Source organism: Cupressus sempervirens, chromosome 4, assembly GCF_028749045.1.
Source record: "Cupressus sempervirens isolate cs-2001-9-10 chromosome 4, ASM2874904v1, whole genome shotgun sequence".
NCBI classification, from domain to species: domain Eukaryota; kingdom Viridiplantae; phylum Streptophyta; class Pinopsida; order Cupressales; family Cupressaceae; genus Cupressus; species Cupressus sempervirens.
The window spans coordinates 833,775,426-833,798,164 of NC_143121.1; the positions used below are offsets into that span (position 1 = coordinate 833,775,426).

General features: G+C 36.9%; 1 protein-coding gene across 5 annotated transcripts in view; it reads left to right on the forward strand.

Annotated features, from left to right (window-relative positions):
• Positions 1 to 22,739, forward strand: part of LOC149563971 (transducin family protein / WD-40 repeat family protein) — a 221,185-nt gene that overhangs the window by 42,176 nt on the left and 156,270 nt on the right. For all 5 annotated transcript variants that reach the window (XR_016364136.1, XR_016364137.1, XM_089827078.1 and 2 more), the window contains exons 2-5: positions 1,954 to 4,689; positions 6,405 to 6,882; positions 17,182 to 17,410; positions 20,385 to 20,549. Coding sequence is in view for 3 of the 5 variants with exons in the window: in XM_089827078.1 (XP_089683204.1) it covers positions 1,954 to 4,689; positions 6,405 to 6,882; positions 17,182 to 17,410; positions 20,385 to 20,549 (3,608 nt within the window). In the remaining 2 variants the exon portion in view is untranslated. The remainder of the gene's footprint in view (positions 1 to 1,953; positions 4,690 to 6,404; positions 6,883 to 17,181; positions 17,411 to 20,384; positions 20,550 to 22,739) is intronic.

Sequence of the window (22,739 nt, forward strand, 5' to 3'; positions counted from 1 at the left end):
TACAACACATAACAGTCATATCCGCTTCCTAACAGATGTAATAAATCTGAAGGAAGCAGGAAGTCAATCCTTACATAACCGATGCCACCAAGTACTGATGTCACCATGAAAGTTAATCCCTGATGCCCATACATTTATGACGGTGACAGAAGAAGAGAGCTAGTACACCTCTGACCCTTCAAATATAGAGACAGTAAAGAAAGAATGTACAGAGAAGATAAGATCTAGTATTTATAATGTCTTTGATGAAGCTTTATACTAGAAAACATAAAAGTCGTGTCAAATATTGAATAATAATCTTTCCAACATAAACCCAAATTCAGCTATCGGACTAGCTTTTGTCCAAGGCACTTATTTATAGGTTCCAAATGCATATTCTTTTAGGGATACAAAAATAGTAATTAATTATCTGGCAAGCGCCTATAGCACAATGGTAACCTTGTGAGCCTCTCATCTGGGTGGTCTTGGGTTCAAGTCTATTCAAGCTCAACACCTAATACTGATTAATCTTAATAAATAATAATAATTAGTCTAGTCTTTGGCCATTTACCTATCAAAACGAAAGAAAATAGTTATTAATTATCCCCAAAAACTTTAAAAAAGAAGAGAAGAAAGATATAAATTATATCTAATCTAAACAACTAGTATAATTAAAATTAAGGTGGCCTAAAACTTTATTGGCCAGAAAAAGAACCATTGAAAAGAACCATTGCTAAAAATAACAAATTGATGCAAGAACATTCACTAATTTTGAGGTATGAAACCTGAAGAAGCAGTTGTACCCGGCAAAACAAATTTCTATAGATAGCATCTGTTTAAAAAAGGGAGTTGGATGAATGAAACCCCTCTTTGTGATTTCCTGAAAAAAAGCAATCTCCTGAAAGTAGCAGATTTTAAAAACAGAAGTTTTTGTTCTCAAAATATGGAAAATATTCTATTGAACACTGAAACTACAACATGAAAAATCCTGCTGTAGTGAGTTACAAACACTAAGATGTGCAAAACAGGGACAGACAATAACTTTACATCTTGGCAATGCCCTTTCTGCCTTCTTGTGCCAATCAGATCGGTCAGAAACCTCCTTGACCATGCTCCAGATGATTTTTTGCTGCTTAGTCCGGTTAATGGGTACTAGGCACATAATATCAACTCAGCTATGTTCAAGATGCTGTTCATGTCCAGTCTACCATTTCTAGGCTGATTTTCTTGAATCATCAAACTTTTCTGGTCTAATCACATAGTTTCTTGTTTCCTTTGTTGCAGACCTTTTTTTTCCTTTCATTAGAACCTTAGCTGTAATAAAATCATTCCTCTTTTTGGCCTTTTGAATGCTTTTGGAAGATGGTTTAAAGTCCTGATATGGGTTTCTTGGCCATTTTCAATGTCTTAGACTCTTGTTTTCGCATAGATATTACCTTTTATTATTCTAAGATATATGTTTAAGCATTACCATTTAGGAACATGACCAAGGAGGTTATGTATATTATTATCAACTCCTATTTTAATAAAGTGAACCAAATTATGATAGTTCTATTATATATGTTGGCCTAGTTACACAGCTACACTAAAATGAATAGATATATTAGATCAATAACCGCGTTTCATTTTCAAGGCTCCTGTATCATAATCATAATTAAGTTACTAACCTATGCAACATCCTATATTTACAGCTTTTGATATTTTAGAGTAATCATTAGTTCATACCCAGATGTATGCAACATTTAGAATCAGTTGAAAGAGACATGTCAAAAGCCTAATTGATTCAGCAGTTGTTATCTAAAACATATAGCACCGACTCCAGAAATGTTTGTTACTTTATTTGAGAGATTATTGAAAATGAACTGATGCTTATTTTTTCAATCCTTTTCCATATTATGTGGGATTTGATTCTTACTTCCCTTTTTCTTGTATTTTTAGATGAAAAAAATAGTAACTATCCACTATTTTGTGCAGAACTGCCTTTGGCTTGGAGGCAAGATAAATTATTATCACATTCTTCCAGAGTTAATGTAGTTGTATGGACAGAATCTGGAGATGGCTTACTTGCAGCAGGATCTGATGTCATCATGTGGGTTAAGGGGGAAAGTGGTTGGGTTCCACTGTGGAAGTCAAACCTTAAGCAGCCTCATTTTCTTGCTTCTGCAACATGGTCGTCTGTGGGATTGGCAGCAACATCAGCTGATGGCTCAACACATGCAAGATGCCCATGGTCTATGACACAGACACCTGCTTCATATAGGGGGACTTCAAAGGGCCAGGTGAGTATTTGGCATTGGAATGAAGTTTCCAGTCTACAAGAAATTGAGCTTTCTCATCCACAACCTGTTTCAATGATACAATGGAGGCCATCAAACTTTGCTTGTTTCCAAAGAAAGGTATTGCTAACTTGCTGCTTGGATGGATCTGTGAGGTTATGGATGGAGATTGATAATAGGAGAACAAAACTTGACAATGTACATAGGAGGGAACTGTCTGATAAACACACAAAGGCAACATTTTTTGTGACTGCAATCATAGAAGTGAATCAGTGTTTGAATGGATTTCTTGGAACAGACATCTCAGTCAGGTGGACACGTGAGATGGGAGGTGATGGTATACAAAGTAGAGACAAAATTGAGGTAAGCAGTTTTGATGTGGTCTCCAAAGGCAGTAATGCTGGTAGCTGTGAATGGTTGCTTGGAACTGGTCCTAATGCCTCTGTTGCTTGGTGGTCATTGCATTGTCTAGATGATATATCTCCTCCCAGATATCCACGTGTATCTCTGTGGAAGAAAAGAACTGATCTGCTTCCCCAAAGATTGAAGCTTCCATTAGTTGGGAGCTATTTAAATTCAGATGCTTGTTCTGTGCTTGTCAAAGCTTTCATTCAGAGGGTTGGCAAGATGTTGTCAGCTCCACCATCTTCAGTAGACTTATTTGAGCTGCTACCACAAAATATCTTCAGCTTGTCACGGTTAGAGGCCTCAATGTCAATTGCTGGGTTTGGCTGTTCACTTGAAGAAAATTTAAATTCTAATGAAGAGAGTGTAAAGAATTCACGTGTCTCAAGTGAAATCCTTAACCGAGGTGGTCACTCGGGAACTATTTTACAGGTGGAACTGCATCCTATTATTGAAGCTGAACTTGCCGCCTCATTGGATTCTAATGGGATTGTGCTTATTTGGTCTTTAAACTCAGTTGTGGAGCCTCAAGTTGAGATTCCAACATTTATACATCCTGCATGGAAACTATCTGATCAATTGCGAGGTTGTAAAATCTCCGAACAAATCAAATATTGTTTTCTTACATGGGCACCCCTGCTTTTGAAAGATAATCAATCTCTTCTCTTTGTTGGACATTCACAAGGATTTGATTGTGTTTTTATTCAAAAGGAGAGTATTATTAGAAGAACAACTACTCAGCATGAAGTGGCCCGTGCTATTCGATTGCCTGAGACTTCTTCACAGCAACTGAAATCCATCTACGCGACATTATTGTCAGCTGTCTCAACTAAAGACTTCATTAATTATGTTGTTCTGGTTTTAGGATTAGGGAAGAGAAATGAGATAGTCATGTCATGGAAAATTTTGCTCCATGTTCGGCATGAGGGCGAGATTCCTTTAGAGCAGTTATCTGAATATTATTTGAAGAATGGAATTGCTCTAAATATAAATTATAATAATGAAATCAACCTGGCAAAGAATGGTTATTATATTTCAGCTGAAGCATGTTTACCTAAGTTTGTCAATTCCAGTGCTTTGGTCCAGGTCACAAGTATTGCTGTTATGCCTACAGGCAATCAGTTTTCCTTCTGTGAACAATCAGGTGGTGCTGTACATGGTGTAGTGTATAATACCTCTGCCTATAACTTTGCCACATGCCATTCTGATGGTGTTCTAAAGCTTTGGAAAGTAAGTGTCCCCCAAGAGTCTCTGGTCCCACATTTTCAGACAGTAGAGATTTCATGGAACTGTGTGGGCCTTATTAAAATTCCCAAGGGTACAGCGAGAATAATTGCTTTGGCTAATTGTGGCTGTAAGATTGCAACTGCAAGTTATATTGTATCAGAAGATGCAACAACTATCAGTATTTGGGATGCCGAAAGTTATTTGGGAGATGGTAATTTTGTACTGGAGGACATAATATATTTTCAACATTGTGTCACTGCCTTGGATTGGCTTGCTATAGGCAATGGCCAAATGCTGCTAGGTGTTGCTGTGCAAAATGAGGTGAGGGTTTATTCTCAAAGAAGGCATGTTAGTGACATATCTACAACACAACAAGATACAACAAATTTACATATTTGGTTTTGCATTGCATCAATTTGTACTACATCATACATAAGGGCTCTTTCTTGGGGACCAAAAGCAACACTGCTTATTGTTTCATCTAAGCTTGTTTGTATTGTTAGTCAATGGGCATATACTGCAGACAGGAAAATAAAAGAATCAAAAGGACAGAATTCTGCTCATTTGGATAGTCTTTGTTCGCAGGGCTGGAAATCACTAAAGGATGATTGTGAAGCATCATTAAAATTGTCAACTAATGAAAATGGAAACAAATGTTTAAGCATGGCCTTGGGGAACGTTATTGAACATTACCTTCAACATGTACATGGCTCAATTCACAGCCTCTTAGAAATAGCCGATGAAGTAGGTGGGCCATTACCAGCTTATCACCCGAGTGCAGTGCTTCATTATCTGTTGATAGGTATCATTTTGACAACTGATCATATTATATCTTTTCAGAGACTTTTGATCATGAGTTGTAATGGTTTGATCTTTGTGCCTTGAATCAAATGTAAATATGGATAATATCAATTTCTATTTATGCATTATATTTAAATCCATGATGCCAATTTTTGATCTTCAATATAATTAGTCTTTTACTTTGTTGTTTGCAAGAATTCATAAAACATAAGTATGGGGAGATAAAATGCCCTTCAAATTAGTAGAGGAAGCTCCTTGATCTAAATGAAACCTAAGCTGAAGTTAAATTGACCCTAGACACCAAGTACATACAAGATATATAAACATATATAATTTACAAGATTCTTTGGTGAGTGTGTGGGGTTGCAGAAATGGAATTATCAATCTATTTTTTGCCTCATAGAAAGGCACCTAATTATTGACAGCAGTACCTTGCGAATGAGGTGTCCAGATTATAAAGAGTGAAAGTGAAACGACGATTCTAAAGTTAACACACAAACAACACTTCCTGGCAGGGTAAACCTCAGACTAGCTATCCAGTGCAAATAAGATTCAAAAGAATAACATTTGTGTCACATAATTCCAAAGAATAATCAACTAGTTTGCATGCAAAGTTACAATCTAGTTGAATAAAAACATATCAGAACAAACCTTGACTCTCATTATTCACAGCCAGTCTAGTCGATGAAATCACAAACACAGGCTCCAAAATATTTCTGGTAACATAATCATTAGCATAAACCATCGTTTCTATTTCATGTGGTCAATTTCAAAGAACTTATTTATATGAGAGAAACCTCCAATCAAGAATTGTCTTGTTTCATACATTGGAGAACGTTAGAATACAAGGATTGCCATTGGCAAAGTTAGCATGCTATAGTCATTAGATTGTTGAATTTGAGTCATGGTTGGCAGGAAATGCCATTTTTGTAGTGCAAAAATGCATTTGTGCAGAAAGCCAATAGAGCAGTCCCATCTAAGGTCAAACTAGAACATAATCAGTTCTCTTTGAACTTAGTCATTCCTCTTTGGTAACAAGTTTGACAACAAAACCTGGTGTCTCAAAGACTTCAGGAAAAATTTAATATTTATTCTCTGACTTGAGTATACAATGTCTTTATTAGCTCGTGCTCATATGCATATATAAGGAACATCATAATTCCTATTCAGTTACCCATGCTCATAAGGGTTCTATAATATCTATGAAGAATGTTATATCAATGGTATTATATGAATATTTGAAAATTTCTTTATTTTTAACAGTTGTCTGCAGCTGTCCCTTAAAAAATTGCCAAAAACTACCCCCATGCCAGAAACATGTTCCTCCATCCCCTACCATCCCAGTCCTGGAAACTTGGTGGAGCTTAGAATTTCAGGCTTCTTGGAGCTTAGAATTTCAGGCTTCTTGGGTGGTATATTAGAGTTCATATCCATAAGATTGGATGTCTTCTACTCCTCAGTCTTTCCTTTCTTTTATGTGAGTCATATAATTCTACATTTTTCATTTTTATCTACATGCTGATTTCATCCAATGGAGATTTAAAGAAAAGTTTTGGTTTTAAAAAATAGATGACAATAGTTAACGAAGGCAAGACAAATAATTTGTATTGCTATAGAATATAAATTGACTATATTTTATTAAATTTGATTATAAATTCTCATTGAATTTGCAAATAAAAATCTGACATTGTTCTATAATTTTTTGACATTTTTCAGGAAATAGAAAACGTGCAGTTGCCTCTATGAGACATCTCATGGCATATGTCAATTCAGGAATCGCTCACAAAGAAAGTAAAGAGCTTCAAAAGCCAATCCTTTGTATACCCCAAGTAGATTTGTCTAAATTTTTGCAACTGAGATCAACAGAAAGAAACCTTGATAGAGAACTGCAACGGGGTGTTGGGACAGGTTCTGTAATTTCTACTACTAATGTATGGACTCAAACTGGCGCATCACATTCAAATGCGAGCAGTTGGTTTACGGGGGAGCAAAATCATTTTGGCAAGGATTGTGATGACGTATTTAGTAAAACTGAAGTTGAGAGCTTCATTACAGCTCTTGAGAAATGCCCTAGAATACCTGGTATAACAGATGGTGAAAGAATTCACCTTTTTGCTTTATTAGATCTTTTGGCAGAAATTAGCAGTTCTCACGAAGCTGCACAGTATGAGAATTTTGATGAGCCAGCTCGAAGGTAAAAATTTTAATCATGAATTTCAGAACTTTTTAGGTGTACTAGAAAGGAAGTCATGATTATTCCAATAGGCTTCATCTTGTGAATCAATTCATTTACTGAAATTGTGCCATTGTTTAGAATTTGCCTTTTCACATTGTAGAGGAATCCAGAAAATTTAAGTTAATTTTATGATATAAGACGACCATTTCTTCATGGGAGCTATTCTCCAAATTATCTCACTTAATATTTCTTATATCCAAAAAATTTAAATCAATTTTATGATACGAGATTATCTATTACTTCACAAGAAGCTACTCTCCAACTTCTCTCACTTAAGATTCTTATAGATTCTGGACTGCAATTGTTATAAATGAGAGTGCCTTGGAAAAGTTTAAGCAATTAGTGATGGAATGGAATTCCGGTATATTTTCTATTAGTTCCTCTTAAAACCTTTAAGTGTGTTAGATTGTGAGTGATCACATCATCGTGTCCAACACATGTGATTGCATCAATGTGGATCACATGGGGAAAGTATTGTATTATCATAGTTACTTGTTACTTTTAGCTGTCTCCTAGTACACATTGTCAAACTTTATTAGGAGATGGCATGCTAGTATCTGTCCTAATATCATATCCCATTACTTGTATCCATAGTAACGATCTTTGACCTTTCTTGAAAATGGCCTCCTCTGTAAATCATACCATTAAGAGTATCCACCAATGTGTTTCTATGAGCACCAATAGTTTTCTCTAGTACCACTTTTAGTATCCATCTCTTGGTAATTATGCAACTAAGTGAACTTAGTATTTAATTCTACTTCTTTGTTGGTTGTTGTATCAGCTAGTTCCCTTTGTAATTTGGTGAGATGGGATGAAGACCATAGGGACAATTAGTTGTATGTACAATATTTGCAACTCTTGTTTTGCAGCTAATACTGTGATGATACTTTTGAAGCTTGCTAGTTTGTGGTCCATCTACTCCACATAAGTATTAATGTGCTCAGTTTTTGACAAGGTTGTTGAATTGTGTGACATTCTCTCATAGGTTTGTTGATATCTTTGTTTGTATCTGACAGGTGCTCAGCTAGTTTGGATTGTATCAAGAACTTTTTGTGAAGGATCTTCAATCTAGTGACCAAACCAATGACAAGATGGTGAAACCAATCTTCATGTTCTACTCTTTAGAATTTTGCATGATTTGGTGAAGGTTGCGATGTGGTCATTTGGATGTTGTGTGCCATAACCATGAACTTTGGATTTTTTTTCCTTGAACCCCGAGGAATGTAATTGCATTCCACAAGAAATGAAGGGCTAATGCTAGATTCCCATGAGAGAGGAAGTGGAGGCTACACATTGTTGTTGTTATGGGTATTGTCATGCCATGTGTGTTACGTAGCCGGACAAAAGACCCCTGACATATTTATAATTTTCCAATAGGCTATTGATATTCTGCAAAGGGAATTTAATAATTCGATTCAAGTCATCTAAAAAGGTAGCTTTATGTTTTATATGTTTTATTAAAACAAATCTGATTTTGGTTGAAATTATTAAATGATAGTATCAAATGTAAAAAAAATTGAATTTATTTTCAAAAGGTAAAAATGGGAAAGGGGAACATATTAGATTCCCTCAAAAATTTATAAAAGAGGGGCTTGTGAAAAAATAATGCATCCATGTTCAAAACTAAATTTATTCAAGGTTGAATAGAGTTCATCTTTGCTCTTGAGGAAGAAAGCCCTTGAGTCCTCCGAATTGAAGGTGAATGTAATGTCCCCATTTTTGCCAGTATCAAAGTTTGAGAGATTAGCCTATTATTGTGATACCTATAGGCTAATTATAGTGGATAGAGGGTCTTTTGAGGCAATGGCTTGGCTTGGGAGGGTCTTATCATCTCCAAAATTTAGTAAGTTACAAGTTGGTCTTTGTTTGGCTTAGATTGGACTTCATTTGGGCTTAGTTTTGTCTACTTACTATTTGTGGTAAGTTGGGTGTTGATTGAGATGGACCCTTTCTATATTTAGAAAGTGCATTTGGTCACATGGAGAAATAATAGGCGTGACTCTTATTTCAGACGACATATTTAAATGATGAGTATTTTGAGAGTTATAATATTTTTAATGACCAAATTATTATTAAATCATTAAATAATTTATTATAAAGTTATAATTTGACTTTATAATATCACTTAAGTTGAGGGTTGAGTCATCATTGGAAGGGGCCATTTATTTCTTTAAAATTATGCCCATGCCAAGTATTAAATATTGCCAAAAGAGTTAAGTTGGAAAGTTTAAAGAGTTGAGTTCTTTTGGAAACTTTTGTTAACAAAGGCATTATAAATATGAGCTCATTTCATTGGGAAAAACATGCTTGAATTTATTTGCTTTTATTGCTTTTGTGGCTTTTTGAGGTTCTGAAGTTTGTGCCCTTGTTTTTTTACCGCATAGATTAAATGATTCAATGATTAATGCACACAAATAATGACACGAACAACAACAGTACTCCTTTATTCACATATGCCAACAGGTTACATACGGAGCATGAGATAAGATCCGATAAGATAAGATGCTTTACAATGATCCCAGACGGGGTATAAATACTTTCCGCCGAACCTTCCAGAAGGGGTCTGTTGGCTACATACAACATGTCCGCTACAAACTAATCATTGACGATGTCGGCTACACAATACAAAATCTCCCACGACATCAACCCGTCGGCTACACAGTGTTTACTGACGACATTATCCCCCTAAAAGAAAAAAAGTCATCTCCAGACGACAATTACAAAATATTTGAGACAAATTAACAAAACAAAATACATTAACTGACTAACAAGATAGATTTGATTCTGTCACACCACTTTCACATTCATCCCGTGCCTGCACCAAACTGGTCTGCAAACCACGATGCATCTGTAGCCTCTGCCAACACAATACTGTCTCTTTAATCAAGCTGACCTTGATAGCCACCCATGCTGCTTTCTTTGTTTCCAACTCCTGGGGACCCTGAGCCAAGTGGTGCTGCACTGCCTCCAACTGGATGATCAGCTCCTCTCGAGCTCTCTATGCATTCACCAAGACAACGTCACATCCAACACCTACTCCAAGTGCCTCTGGTACACAGACACTCCATGCTTGCAGTAGCTCCAAGTCTTCATCAACTGGTCATACTTCCCACGAATGATATCCGCAACGACTAGGGGTCCAGGGGGCAATGCCCGCAGCAGGGTCGAGGGGCAGTGCCCCTCGCCACCAAGACGAAATTAACACTCCAAAACCCACACAAAACTGCATGAAACACACTGCTTTTATAATTTCTTCTGGTCCCACACTCTTTCTGGCAATCGTTGATACTTCCCCTTCCCTTTGGCATTGTGCATTGCTCATTTCGAATTGCTTCAATTTGTCGTTTTTTTTTTTTTTAAAGAATCTCTTGCTTCCTGAAAGGTACGACTCCTTCCTCTTGGTACACATGCAACCCAGTTACATGCTGCTCACGGGTTGTAAGGCACATGAATTGTGAATGCCGTTAATGCTAGCTCCAATCTGGAATCCTCCGAGGCTAATATGGTGTTAATTGCTCTAGTGAATGAAGTAATTCCTGCTTTAAGAAAAATTATCCAAATGTTTACTGCATAGATTAAATGATTCAATGATTAATGCACACAGATAATGACACGAACAACAACAATACTCCTTTATTCGCATATGCCAACAGGTTACATACAGAGCATCAGATAAGATCCGATAAGATAAGATGCTTTACAATGATCCCAGACGGGGTATAAATACTCTCCGCCAAACTTTCCAGAAGGGGTCCGTCGGCTACATACAGCATGTCCGCTACAAACTAATCACCGATGATGTCGGTTACACAATACAAAATCTCCCATGACATCAACCCGTCGGCTACACAATGTTTACCAATGACATTGTTGAAGTATAAAGGTCTATTTTGAGGATTTGTTATCCATTGCTGAAGTATAGTGGAAGATTGTCTGAAAATTGGCAATGCAAATTGTTGCTGAAGTATAGCAATTTGATTTGTCTTCTCAACTGCATCAATTGTGCAAGAGAAATTGATGTTTGTGAGTGAATTGGTCTGATTCGAAAGGGTTTAGAGATAGAGATTATAATTTGTAGACCTGCGTTTTCCTTTGGAGTTTGATGTTTTCTTTATTGGGGCAGCGTCTATTACATGCTAACTGTGATCTGCCTTAAGTTGGAGGGAGCATATTGTTGTACTTTGTTCCTCGTACAAATCTGCTGCAATTTGATATCTACAGCAGTCACCTACAGGTTCTTCATTTAATTGCAAATTTCATGAGAGTTATAGTTATGTGTTTCAATCATTAGATTGCATGCCAAGTGTTAGTAAAAGTGCCTATTGACTGTAGATGCACATTTCACAGGCTGAAATCATATGTATGTATTTAAGTGGTAAAAAAAGATTGCATTTGTACTTCAGCTTCTTTGTTTGGACATTTAATAACCATTTGCATGCATCTAAACTAAATTTGAACCATTACAAGCAAGCGGAAGTAATCTAAAGATAAAAGACAGCGAGATAGAGATTTCATGCAAAGTGTTTGATGAAATCTGAAACCATTAATCTTGTGAAGAAAAATTGATGTTTAATTAAGCTACCACTTGTTGAGGGGTATTACATTGGTATCAGAGTGGTTTCCTACCATCCTGTGGGGTAGGAAAATATTTATTATTTCAGATTTTCTGTTGTAATTAAAGTGATCAGCACTCTTGTTGATTCTAGCTATGGATAGATACAAGAGGCCAAATAGTTCCGAGAGCTGGAGGAGTAGTGAGGAAGATAGCAAAAAATTAAATTCCTTGAGAGAGAGTATAGAAAAAATTAAGCTTCATCAATAGAGGATGGTAGAGAGCTTGTTGAATCCGGAGATAGTTGAGAGGGCAGCAACTTTATGGTTTCTGCCTTTAGAAGGTCGATAGGAAGGAAGCTTGAGTTTGCCTCGACAGGTCTCTATGATTTAGATGTACCTCTATTTAGTACAACAACTGCTAGCCCTATCTGTAGTGTTGATAATGAACTTGTTTCATAGAAATCAGTAGATGTGTCAGTACCCTTGGTGGATAGCGGTATTGAGCTTCAACACATCAAGGCTCCCACAGTTGTTATCACTGATACTTCAGGCTTTCTTGCGGAGGGGATTATTATTGGAGACTTATATGTCAGCTATCGTAGTGTTGCTCTAGTGTAGGAGGCAATTCTTCCTTAGGTGGGACCGAGGCACATATGTAGTCACCCATCTATGATGTTGGTGATCCGGGTGTTAAAGTGGAGTTAGTATATATGGGTTCATGCTCTAGTATTATTGATTGATAGCTTGACGTTGAGTCATGTGTGCAGAGTCAGGTGCCAACACTTGAGGCTTTATTGGGAGATTTGGATGCAGAGAGTATGGACGCATCTAATGATCCATTTGATGATGCTATGAGCATCATTGGGTATGACTCCCCTTATCAGATATTGGGTGATGGCTCCAAGGAGGTTTTGGATGGGTCCTCGAATCGATGTTTACAGGATCTTACTGTTGAGGTGGAAGTTGAGACATGTGAGGGCATTGATACTACGAGGGCTTCCATTTCTTTGGATGAGGAGTTGGTTGAGGTACATAGTAGTTGTATTTTGGATGCAAAGTTGTGCTAGGATGATAGCACACGTATGAGCAATCTTGTGGTGGGAAGTTCTAATTTAGTTCCATAGCACAGTGCAGTTAGTAAGATAGAGAGCTTGCATAGGAATCAAGGGTTACAAAGGCATCATGTGACTTGTCAGTTGAAGGTGAGTGAAAGTGACATTTCTTTAGCTCTTGAGCATTATGATGCTATCCATTAGATGCTAGCTACATCTAGTTGTGGTGCTCCTATGCCAGATGAGCATAGTGAGAGTAGTCTTTCCTTAGCAGAGGTTCATGCACTTTGAGAGGTCACCAGCATCTTGAAGCACAACTATTCACAGTTAGTTGCTGACAAGGATTACCTTCTGGAGTGTGGTAGCACCTGTTATGAGATTTTGTTAGAGAAAGAGGAGGAGGTGGTTGAGCTCACCTAGGAGCTTGAGGTGACTGTGGACTCTCTTCAGTGTATTCAGTTGGCTCTTCAGGAGTCACAGTCATAGTTGGATGAGGTTATTGTGGAGTTAGAGTTGGTATAGTTGACACCAACCAGATCTTGTTCAGTTGCATATTGTGGTTGGTGGTGGGTCTCCTTCCACGGTTGGGGATGAGGGGTGTGATGATGTGGCAAACACATCCATTTCGGATATGGGTGCAGTAGGTACGGATGAAGTAAGAGTATTAGTGGAGATGGGCTCTCGTGGTGATTTGCTTCTATTTGCTAGAAGCGAATCTATTTCTTCATTTCATACAGTTGGTAGCATTGGATAGTTGGTAGTGCCACATTTTCAGAGAAATCAGTTGTGGATCATAGGGGAGCAGGTTGATGCTTCCACATTTAATTTCTACTGCATAGAGTCTTTCAGGGAGTATCTTTTGGAGAGTTTAGATGTGCGAGAAGATTCATACAGTGTCTGAGGGTACTCTCATTCAAGGCTGTCATGCTATTCGAAGGTTGGTGGGAAATATTGTAGAGACTCTGTCTACAATGCTTCCCCACAGGGATTTTATGGTTGGGTTTGCTAAGAGGGTTGCCTAGGATCTTGCCCAACCGGTTGTTTGGAGTCAGAGATTGGAGCCATTTTTTGATTCCTAGTTTGACACTAAGGAGCCCTTGACAAAGATTGGGAGTTTTTATCGGCATTACACTGTGAGGAGTGCTCATCACTTCTCTTTCAACCCACAAGTAGAGCATTTGGTTTCACATAGGTGTGGGTTGACTCCATTTTCATAGCATCCATTATGAGATGGGTTGGCACCATCTTTTGCAGATGGGATCGACAGTTGCAAGTTAGATCACTTGCATTATCTGCACACCTAGGACAGCTTATTAGAGGTTGGAGTTGGTGATAGTAATTCAAGTACATATGGTTGTTCTCATCTCTACAGTGTGGTTGGGTCTGTGGATAGTCAGCACAATCCATCATGGTCCAAGCCACACAGTTTGGGAGTGCAACCAACTAGAGGTAACACTAGTAGAAGGACGACAATATAGAAATAAAAACTACCAAAATTTATTAGCAACAGGAACGACCCCATTAGACATTTCCATACATGTGAGACAATTTGGCTAAGGAATGGAGTAACTGATGAAGATGAATGGGTCCAACAGTTTCCAACAACTCTACACGAAGTTTCCATTGATTGGTACTTCGATATGGACAAATATAAGTACCTGGGATAACTTGAAGAAGGAATTTTTATATTGTTACGCTTGTTTCAAGATGATAATGAAATAGTTTTCTGAATCTACAGTACGAAGTAGGAGAAGAAGAAAACCATGAGAGCTTACAATTGGAGGTTGAAGGAATTACTGAGGAAGATGGAGAGCCAGCTTGTTGACAGATTAAAAAAGAGATGGTTTGTGGAGGGATTGAAGCCTTCTCTCCGAAAGTAAATGAAAATTGTATTGCCCATGTTTTATGCTGATGCCTACGATAGAGCCATGAATCTTAAAAGCAAAGACAAAACTTCTAAGAAGAGGAGCAAGTCCTCATCCGAGAGTGATGACTCATTTGAAGAGAGTAACAACGACGATGAGTAAAAAACGAAGGTGCATGCTCTTTTAAAGGATATGGAACAAATGACGAGGGAGTTTAAATCTATGAAAGAGAGTTTGGGCAAAAGTGATCGAGGGGAACTATGGTGCATTGATTAAAGGTAGAACGGGCACATAGAGGGTTTCACCATTGAAGAGCATTCTGCAACATTTGTCAAGTTATGGGTCATTTCAACAAGGATTGCCGACAATTCATGAAGACAAGGAGCCAATAAGTTCTCTTTACACAAAGACAATTGTCCATCTTCGAGGTAGCAAACACATGCCAACAGACAAAAAGACAATGCATCATCAGGCGGGTTTTGAAAAAATTGGCACAAAGGGAGATGAAATAATGACAACAAGAACAAAAGTTGGATACAATATGATTCTACTAGACAACTGATGATCCATTGTTGAGCATGTAAACAGTGGGGTTGCTTTGCTTGAGATTGTCAAAAGGACACACCATAGAAGTTGTGCTGATGGTGTGTCTCTGGAGACCATGAGGATGTTAAGTGCTCAAAACCTAATGTTAACCTGCTAAACATTGAAGGAAGCATGGGTGAAGAAGAGGTACTAGTCGTCACTTATGCCCAAGCAAAGCAAGCAACATATCTCAATCCCTGTATTGAGAAGCAAAGGGTATAGTACTCCAGAGAAGAGATTAAGAAAACAATAAAGGTACAGAAGGAGACACATGAGAAGGTGTCCACTTCTGGGGAGATAGAAGTAGAGCATAATATATTAAGGAAGATGTTACAAATAAAGGCACTAATCAAGTTCCAAGACCTCCTTCATACCATGCCTCAGTTGTGGACAACATTGTTGAATACCTTGTCTGCACAACCTAGTACCACACAATGAACTGATCTTCCTGTTAGGTCTGCAATGGAGCCGATGTTGCTCCCAGTAAATAATGACTGACACCTTGGGGTCTTAGAGATGGGCATCCTCAAAGCTATTCTAATGGATACCATTGTAGATGGTGGGTCCAGGGTAAATGTTCTTTCGGAGGAGATGTGGAAGAAACTCGGAAAACCAACTCTGTGGCCTCCTACTTTCAATTTACTAGGTGTAGGCCAATAGGGAATCAAACCCTTGAGGACATTAATGGTCAAATAGGTTACTATAGGAACACAACCATTCATGTTGGACTTTGTGGTGATTCCACAAAAAAAGAAATGATATGATGCCATGCTTGACAGGGGATGGTGACAGTGAGGGTCAATCACAATTTGAAGAAAAACACTCTCGATGGAGAGCGAAGGGCGGAAGTTTGTTATCGGTCTCCGTACTCAAAAGTTTACTCTCTATCATGGTAAAGTCGTGTCTAATATTTTGTTCCCCAAAAGTAAAAAATAATGAAGGCTTTCTGTTTCAAGCTATCTATAACTAGTGTTGTAAGAAAAAAACGTTGTCATCAAAGTTAATCCAAGTCTACTAAATCAATGTAAGCAATTAAGTGTAAACTGTAGGAATGATAAATTGATAATCAAATGTGTATAGAGTAAAATATTTAATTTTAAGATTAATCTGGATGAAACTTTTTGATGTTATATTGAGATCTAGTTTTGAATTTTCATTGTGTAACGACATTTTGAGACTAGACTATTGTTATTTTTGTAATTTATGGATATAATCTATTTAAATATTCTATTGATTGTCAATTGTGAGTATCACTGTTCTTATAATTTTTAATATTGAACTCACACACGCATACATTTAGACACACCCACACACACACATAGATTCCCATGCTCATACCCCAGGTTTTCTATGCTCTCTTAGATTCTGATGCCCGCTCCTGCACCCACACCCATACCCACACCCACACCCATACCCAAACTGTTAACTTAGATTTAAACTTTATAAGTGCAGGAGGTTCTTCCTATCAAATGTTGTCTCATGCTTTGTAGGTCCTGAAAGCTTTATATTCTTTTCAAAATTAGTTTTCCAATTATTTATGTGGCCACTTAATGCACATAAAATGACATTGAATTTAGAATTAGTATGCATTTTTTTCTTATTAATATTTAAATGCATTTCTGAAATGAAAAGTAATTGGCAACACCATGACACTCCCACTTGGCTGTATTGTGGTGCCTGTTTATTTGAAGGTCCAAAGAATATGAACTTAAGATGACAGCCGCAACAACCACAATATGGTTCTCTCAACTGAATAAAATCAATTATGTGATAAATATGTATGGCATAGAATTTGGCTCATCTGGTGGTTGTAGATAATATTTAAGAGCCTAGTTCCCTAATCGGTATTATATGGTATTATTGCCTGTTGCCTGGGAAAACAGAAGTAATCTCTTTCATTGCCTTTTGAATCTTTGCTAGGCTACAATAAAATGTATCGATTCATTATTGTAGCCACAATTATTTCAGATATGCGTTATTTATTGTTTCAAACTGTCAATAGAGTATGAAATTTAATCTGTACTGTCACCATCAAATTATTAGTTTATTCCAATTCATATGTTCCTTCCAAAACTATTTAATTTTTATAATTTTTTTACTTTATTCCTGCAAGAATATATCTTGTACCAAAGTGCTAATAGCTTTTCCTCAATATTCTTACAATCTCCACTCACGGTTCTGTTTACTGTTCTGCGCAAAAGGTTCTGGATGTTGGTGCATTTTAGACGACTTTCTTTAATGCGGAAATTGGGAAGAGCTGCAACAGCTGAGGAACTGAAAGTAAAGTCAATGACACAAGCATGGGCTTGTCAATCAAATTGTCAGGATGTTTTGCTTGATTTATGCCTGTCAGATGAATTATCCTGGCCTGCATTGCAAAGTTTAGGAGTGGGGTTTTGGTTTACAAATGTGACTTCACTTCGATCAAGGGTAAGAACTGCCTTTTCTTTACAGTTGTTTCCTTTCCTTCTTTTTGATAGAATTTTATTTCTTTTTGACTAAATTTTTAAACAAAGTGTTTTTAAATACACCAAAACCAGCCTGGTAAGGTCTTCGAAACGGTAATTGGATGAGACATTTTATTAGAATTTGTTATCTGTACTAGCAATAACTCCTCTTTTGCATACATCCCGTATAAACTTATGTCATTGATGCAATTATAATTTGACTCCATCAATACCATTATTACACTTGTAACCTAGTTGCTGTGCACCAGCTACATGGCCTCCATTTTTTGTAAACACCCCGATATGTATTCACAGTTGAAATCTGTTGCAAACTATTGTGATGATTACACAGTTTACTTCATCAACTTTAAGCAAGAATGGATTGAGATTAGTTGCTGGTACTATCAATATATTTGTGAATGTTAACAGTCAAATGCTGCTTTAGCTCTAACCATGACAAAGGAGTTATCTTGCATGAAGAAATCTGTAGTGAATGTTTTCGAGGAAACTCTGATTGTGTGGCTGTGACATTCTTCTTGTAATGATAGCTAGAGATCATTATCTGTCTCAAACTCAAAAGCTTGATAAGCATTCAACCTTGTTGAGTCAGTTTTTGGCATGCTGATATGTTATTTATTCAAGTTATAAATACTATAGTAAATCAATTGTGCTAGGTTTTACTATGATAGCACAATTTTTTTGTAGATTCAATTTAGTCTATGTTTATTCTCAGTAATAAGATTAATTTTATTAATGAAGTAAAAGCATTACAAATTAAAGATCAATTGTCTGAACAAAACACCACCATCCGGCTCCACCATCAAACTCATCCCCACCACTTTTGGCATGATCATTTTCAATTTTCACTACAAAGATGTCAACGGCCTAAACCTTAGCCCTGCACTACAACAGAGACCACCCACGTCTTCATATTCAAACTCCAAAATTGCTGGGACCCCAAGAAACAAAAGATCAGTTCTGAATGATTTACAATTAACATTTAACATTTAAACTAAGAGCCAAAAGGACACAATCACCAGGACCCTTCCTTGACATTTACAGAGACGCCTACATATTTAAAAAAAAAGAAACATGACATTCTTTCATCCCACTACCCCCAGAAACCATTACACAGTCTACAAGAAAAGGTCAGACCCATTATAAACAGAAAATTTCAACTTTCATAAAACATCACCCAGAGACAAACAACATTATAGGAACCCTACGTTCTTAGCTTCCTCATCTTGCTAGTGCTACACTGTGTTCATTTCTTCGCCATTACATGCACATAACCACTCATTCAGTCTCGCCTCATTGAACTTAGGCATCCCAACATCATTCTTCCTGCCCTGTTCATCTCTGCATGCCTGGAGCCATTTGTTCATTCTCTTATCGTCCTCCTCTGTCCATCCACTCGCCTGCTTCATTTCTTTGATGTCCTTATCCAGGAAGTGAATCGTTACAACCAATTTTAGTACTAACCAGCCACGGGGGGCCTCCTTGAATCTTTGCCTCCAATGTTTCTCATCAAACTGCCAGACATATGGGGTGTATTTGGTACCTTCAATCTTCTCCGATCCACCTTGTCGATTAGACAGATTTATCCCCAATCTTAGGATTGACTGCTCAAGAATGTTATCCATGACCCCAAGAAATTCTCTTGGAACAATGGTTTCTATCACCATTTTGACAATTTCCTTCTCTTCACCTAACTACAAACCCCAAAGCCATAATCTGCAATGTACCCATTTTTTAGTTGTGGCGGAGTTGATGGATTCAATCCATCATTGGGTCCTTGTAGGTTGATATTGGTGTTTAGTGGACCTCGTTATGGAGTTATTAGGCTCTCCAGTGGCCAGTGGTGAGTTTTGAGGGACTTACTATTTATAGCAAGTCAATAGATTGTTCCGATGATCTCAGATGGTTAGAAGAGTTGAGTGATGCTCTTAGTTTTTAGTTTTGGCTTTTGAGTTGGGCTCCAAGAATCTTGGGAGCATCTATTTTTAGTAAGTCACCTCGTCAGGTTCATTAATCGTCTTTCTTCATCAGGATCACTTATGCTCCCAGATTTTGATTTTGACACTTCTTAAGTCATTTTCACAAGATGGGTGAGTTATGATTATTATTTAATTAAGTACGCTGAGGTTTTTATTTTTGCTGGTATTGTATATTGACCACCTGATTGTCATTGTTCGTTGGAACTGGGTTGAAAAGTTTTAAATCTTGGGCACAAGAAACAATGGTCTTGTGTGTTAGAATATCATTTGAAACCTATTAGCATTTCATTATAATTTATTCGGTACATAATACACACTGCAAAACATAATGTAAACAGCAATATGAACATAAATGATAAAATTCTGTTTTCCATGATTCATGGGCTAAGCTCTCATTTTATTTTCTTTGTATATCTCTAACTATTGAATTAACATGAAATTATAAAAAAAAAAAAAAACTTACCTTTTGATATCCAAAACTTTTTTCATTTTTTTCGAAAACTCTTAATCATTTGGTTCGCCGATTTTTCCCCCAATTTTTTTGTGCTGCCATGCCCCATCAGCTCTCATGTGACTCTCGTGAAGCAACATCCCTTTCTTGTGTAGCTTTTGTTTTATCTTCTTATTTGAGTTATTTCTTGCTGGTTATTCCACTAACTGATGAGTAAAGTATCTTGTCTAGATGAAACTGGGAAAATTTAGTCTTTCCAAAGCTGTTTTAGATGTTCTGCCATTTGGTTTCTTATCTCCAAAATGGGTAGTCATATCTTAGATTTGCATTGTATTTGCTTTAGGTCACCAGAAACTTCTTAGTAGACATTTCAGGGTTCCTATAAGGATTTATTTTCTTTCACAAATAATTGATTGGCATATGCTTATGTGCCGGATCTTGCTATAAGATATACCCAATTTTCTTCTTTAGAGAAGAGCTTCCAAATAATGATTGTAGGTACTTTGCAGATGGAGAAACTTGCTCGGGCACAATATCTGAAAAGAAAAGATCCTAAGGATTGTGCACTATTATATATGGCTTTGAATCGACGGAATGTTTTATTGGGGCTTTTCAAGTTGAGCAGAGATGAAAAGGACAAGCCTTTGGTTGGATTTTTGGCACGTAATTTTGAGGTATTAGTTTTGTGGTGCTTTTCTTTCAGAAGATTTATATAGTCATGTATTTTATCTGTTTTTGCTACTTTTAACAGATTACAGATTCTCATAAGAGAAATTTGTTTTTACCCCCTAGAAATAAAGATTTTGTAAATGCTTTTAAAGAATTCTTTTTGTATCTTGATATTTAATTTTTAAACTATGTTAGCTAGACTCTTACTTGACACTCAATGAAAGGCATAATTTAAATGACTCTCTCAACACATTTAGCAGTCGATCTTTCTATATTATGTTTGTAATGCATTTGATCTAACCTTGTAATCCCTTGGATGGTGTACCACTAGTAGTGTCACTCCACATTCTGTTATAATTGCACTCATCTTTGAAGAAGTGGAAGTGGCTATAATTATTGTAATTGCATTCTCCACTGAATAAGTGAAAGTGGTTGTGGCTCATGAGTGTTGTGGTTGCACTGACCACTGAATAAGTAGAAGTGGTTCTGATTGCACTCACCACTGAATAAATGGAAGAAGCTATAGTTGTTGTAATTGCACTTAGCACTGAATAAGTAAAAATGTTTGTGAGAAGTGTATTTGTTCATTGTAATTCTAAACTCCATTTACTAAACATTGAAGTGTTTTCCTTTCAGTTCTTGCATAGCACAATCCAACGAAGAAGTAAAATTCTGGTTGGCATTGCCACCAAGAGTATTTTTCTTTTAAGTCCCTGCTTTCCAGATAGTTGGTGTGGTCCTATCACCTTGTTTTGTCAGCCTCACCCAGCTTGGGATCTGGGCAATTGAAAAGTGACAAGGACATTGCCTTGCAATTTATTTCCTTTAAAAACTTTAATTTTGTTGGTGGTGGTTATTACACAGCGTTAAAAGAATATGGCAAGTCTTCTCCTACGAAACTACGGAAAGAAGCAAACTTACTAGTGCGCCCTTTTAAATTTGCAACTGCTAATAAATGATGTCTCTTAGGGTGCTTGTAAGATGTATTTGGTGGTGATTTTTGCCTTTTAAATCATAGTTTTCACACATCCAAGTTTGCTTATTCTTCAAGTAGAAGATTAAACTCAGAACAATGAATGGCACGAGTCACCATATGGTAGTTTCTTTTTGCAAATAAGTCACCCTACTGCTAATATGTTGCTGCAGTGTTGGTTGTAATTTTGATAAAAACTCTCTATGCCTACTTCCATGATTTCTTATGATGGAAGTATTGTCATTAATGTCAAAGGTAGGTCATTCATCTCAGTAAGACTGTAAGTAAATAGTTGAACAGTTTGGTGAGAATATTTTAACAAGAATGTTATACTAAATTATCATTAATACAAATAAGAGATGGGAGCTATGAAGGATCCATGAGTGGCTTGGCTTGATCATATTCAAGATTACCAACAGGCAATCAAATTCAGTTCTATGGAGTCCCTTACATTGATTGGAATATATAATTGATAGCAATGCATTTGATTATAATATTAAAATATCGAGAATGACATATAATGAAGGTTTTACAAATACTCCTTTAGAACAATGATTGGCTTCATATATAGTAGTTAAACCAGACAGTAAACAATAGATGAAAATAATAAAAGGATGTGTTTTGTCATGAAACATTCCAGTCAGCATATAAGGTGCCACGCAAGTAAGGAAGAAGCATAATTCATGACATGTCAGAGATAAAGGAAGGTAATCAATGAATATAGACGGTGGTAAAACGAGGAAGTCGGATAAGAGTATTGACCAAGAGACAAGAAATGTAGCAATATTATAAGACGGTGATCTTTATCAACCAATGATTAGAAAAGGACAACTTCAGATCGAGACAAACATATTTTATGTTGACACTCAATGATGTGGAGAAATTCTAATCAGACGTATAGACAGCAGCAACTAATGAACGGTCTTCAGAGAGAAGACGGTGACAAGATTATATGCTATGATAAGTACGACAAAATTAGACACCTATATGTTGTAGTCATAAGTTAATGTGATGGACGGATATCCTCAGCACTGGCAGGTGGCATCAAACAGAGAAAATGTTCCATACCAATTACTGTGTCGTGCTCCTATGTGTTCATCAAGGATATGAGTATGCAACGATGAATTGTTATGGCAGTGATAATAACAGAGGAGTTGGCACCGTTCAAATGTTCCAGAAACTTTGTTGAAGTCAAAATCCTAAATATGGCAAAGCAAATGAA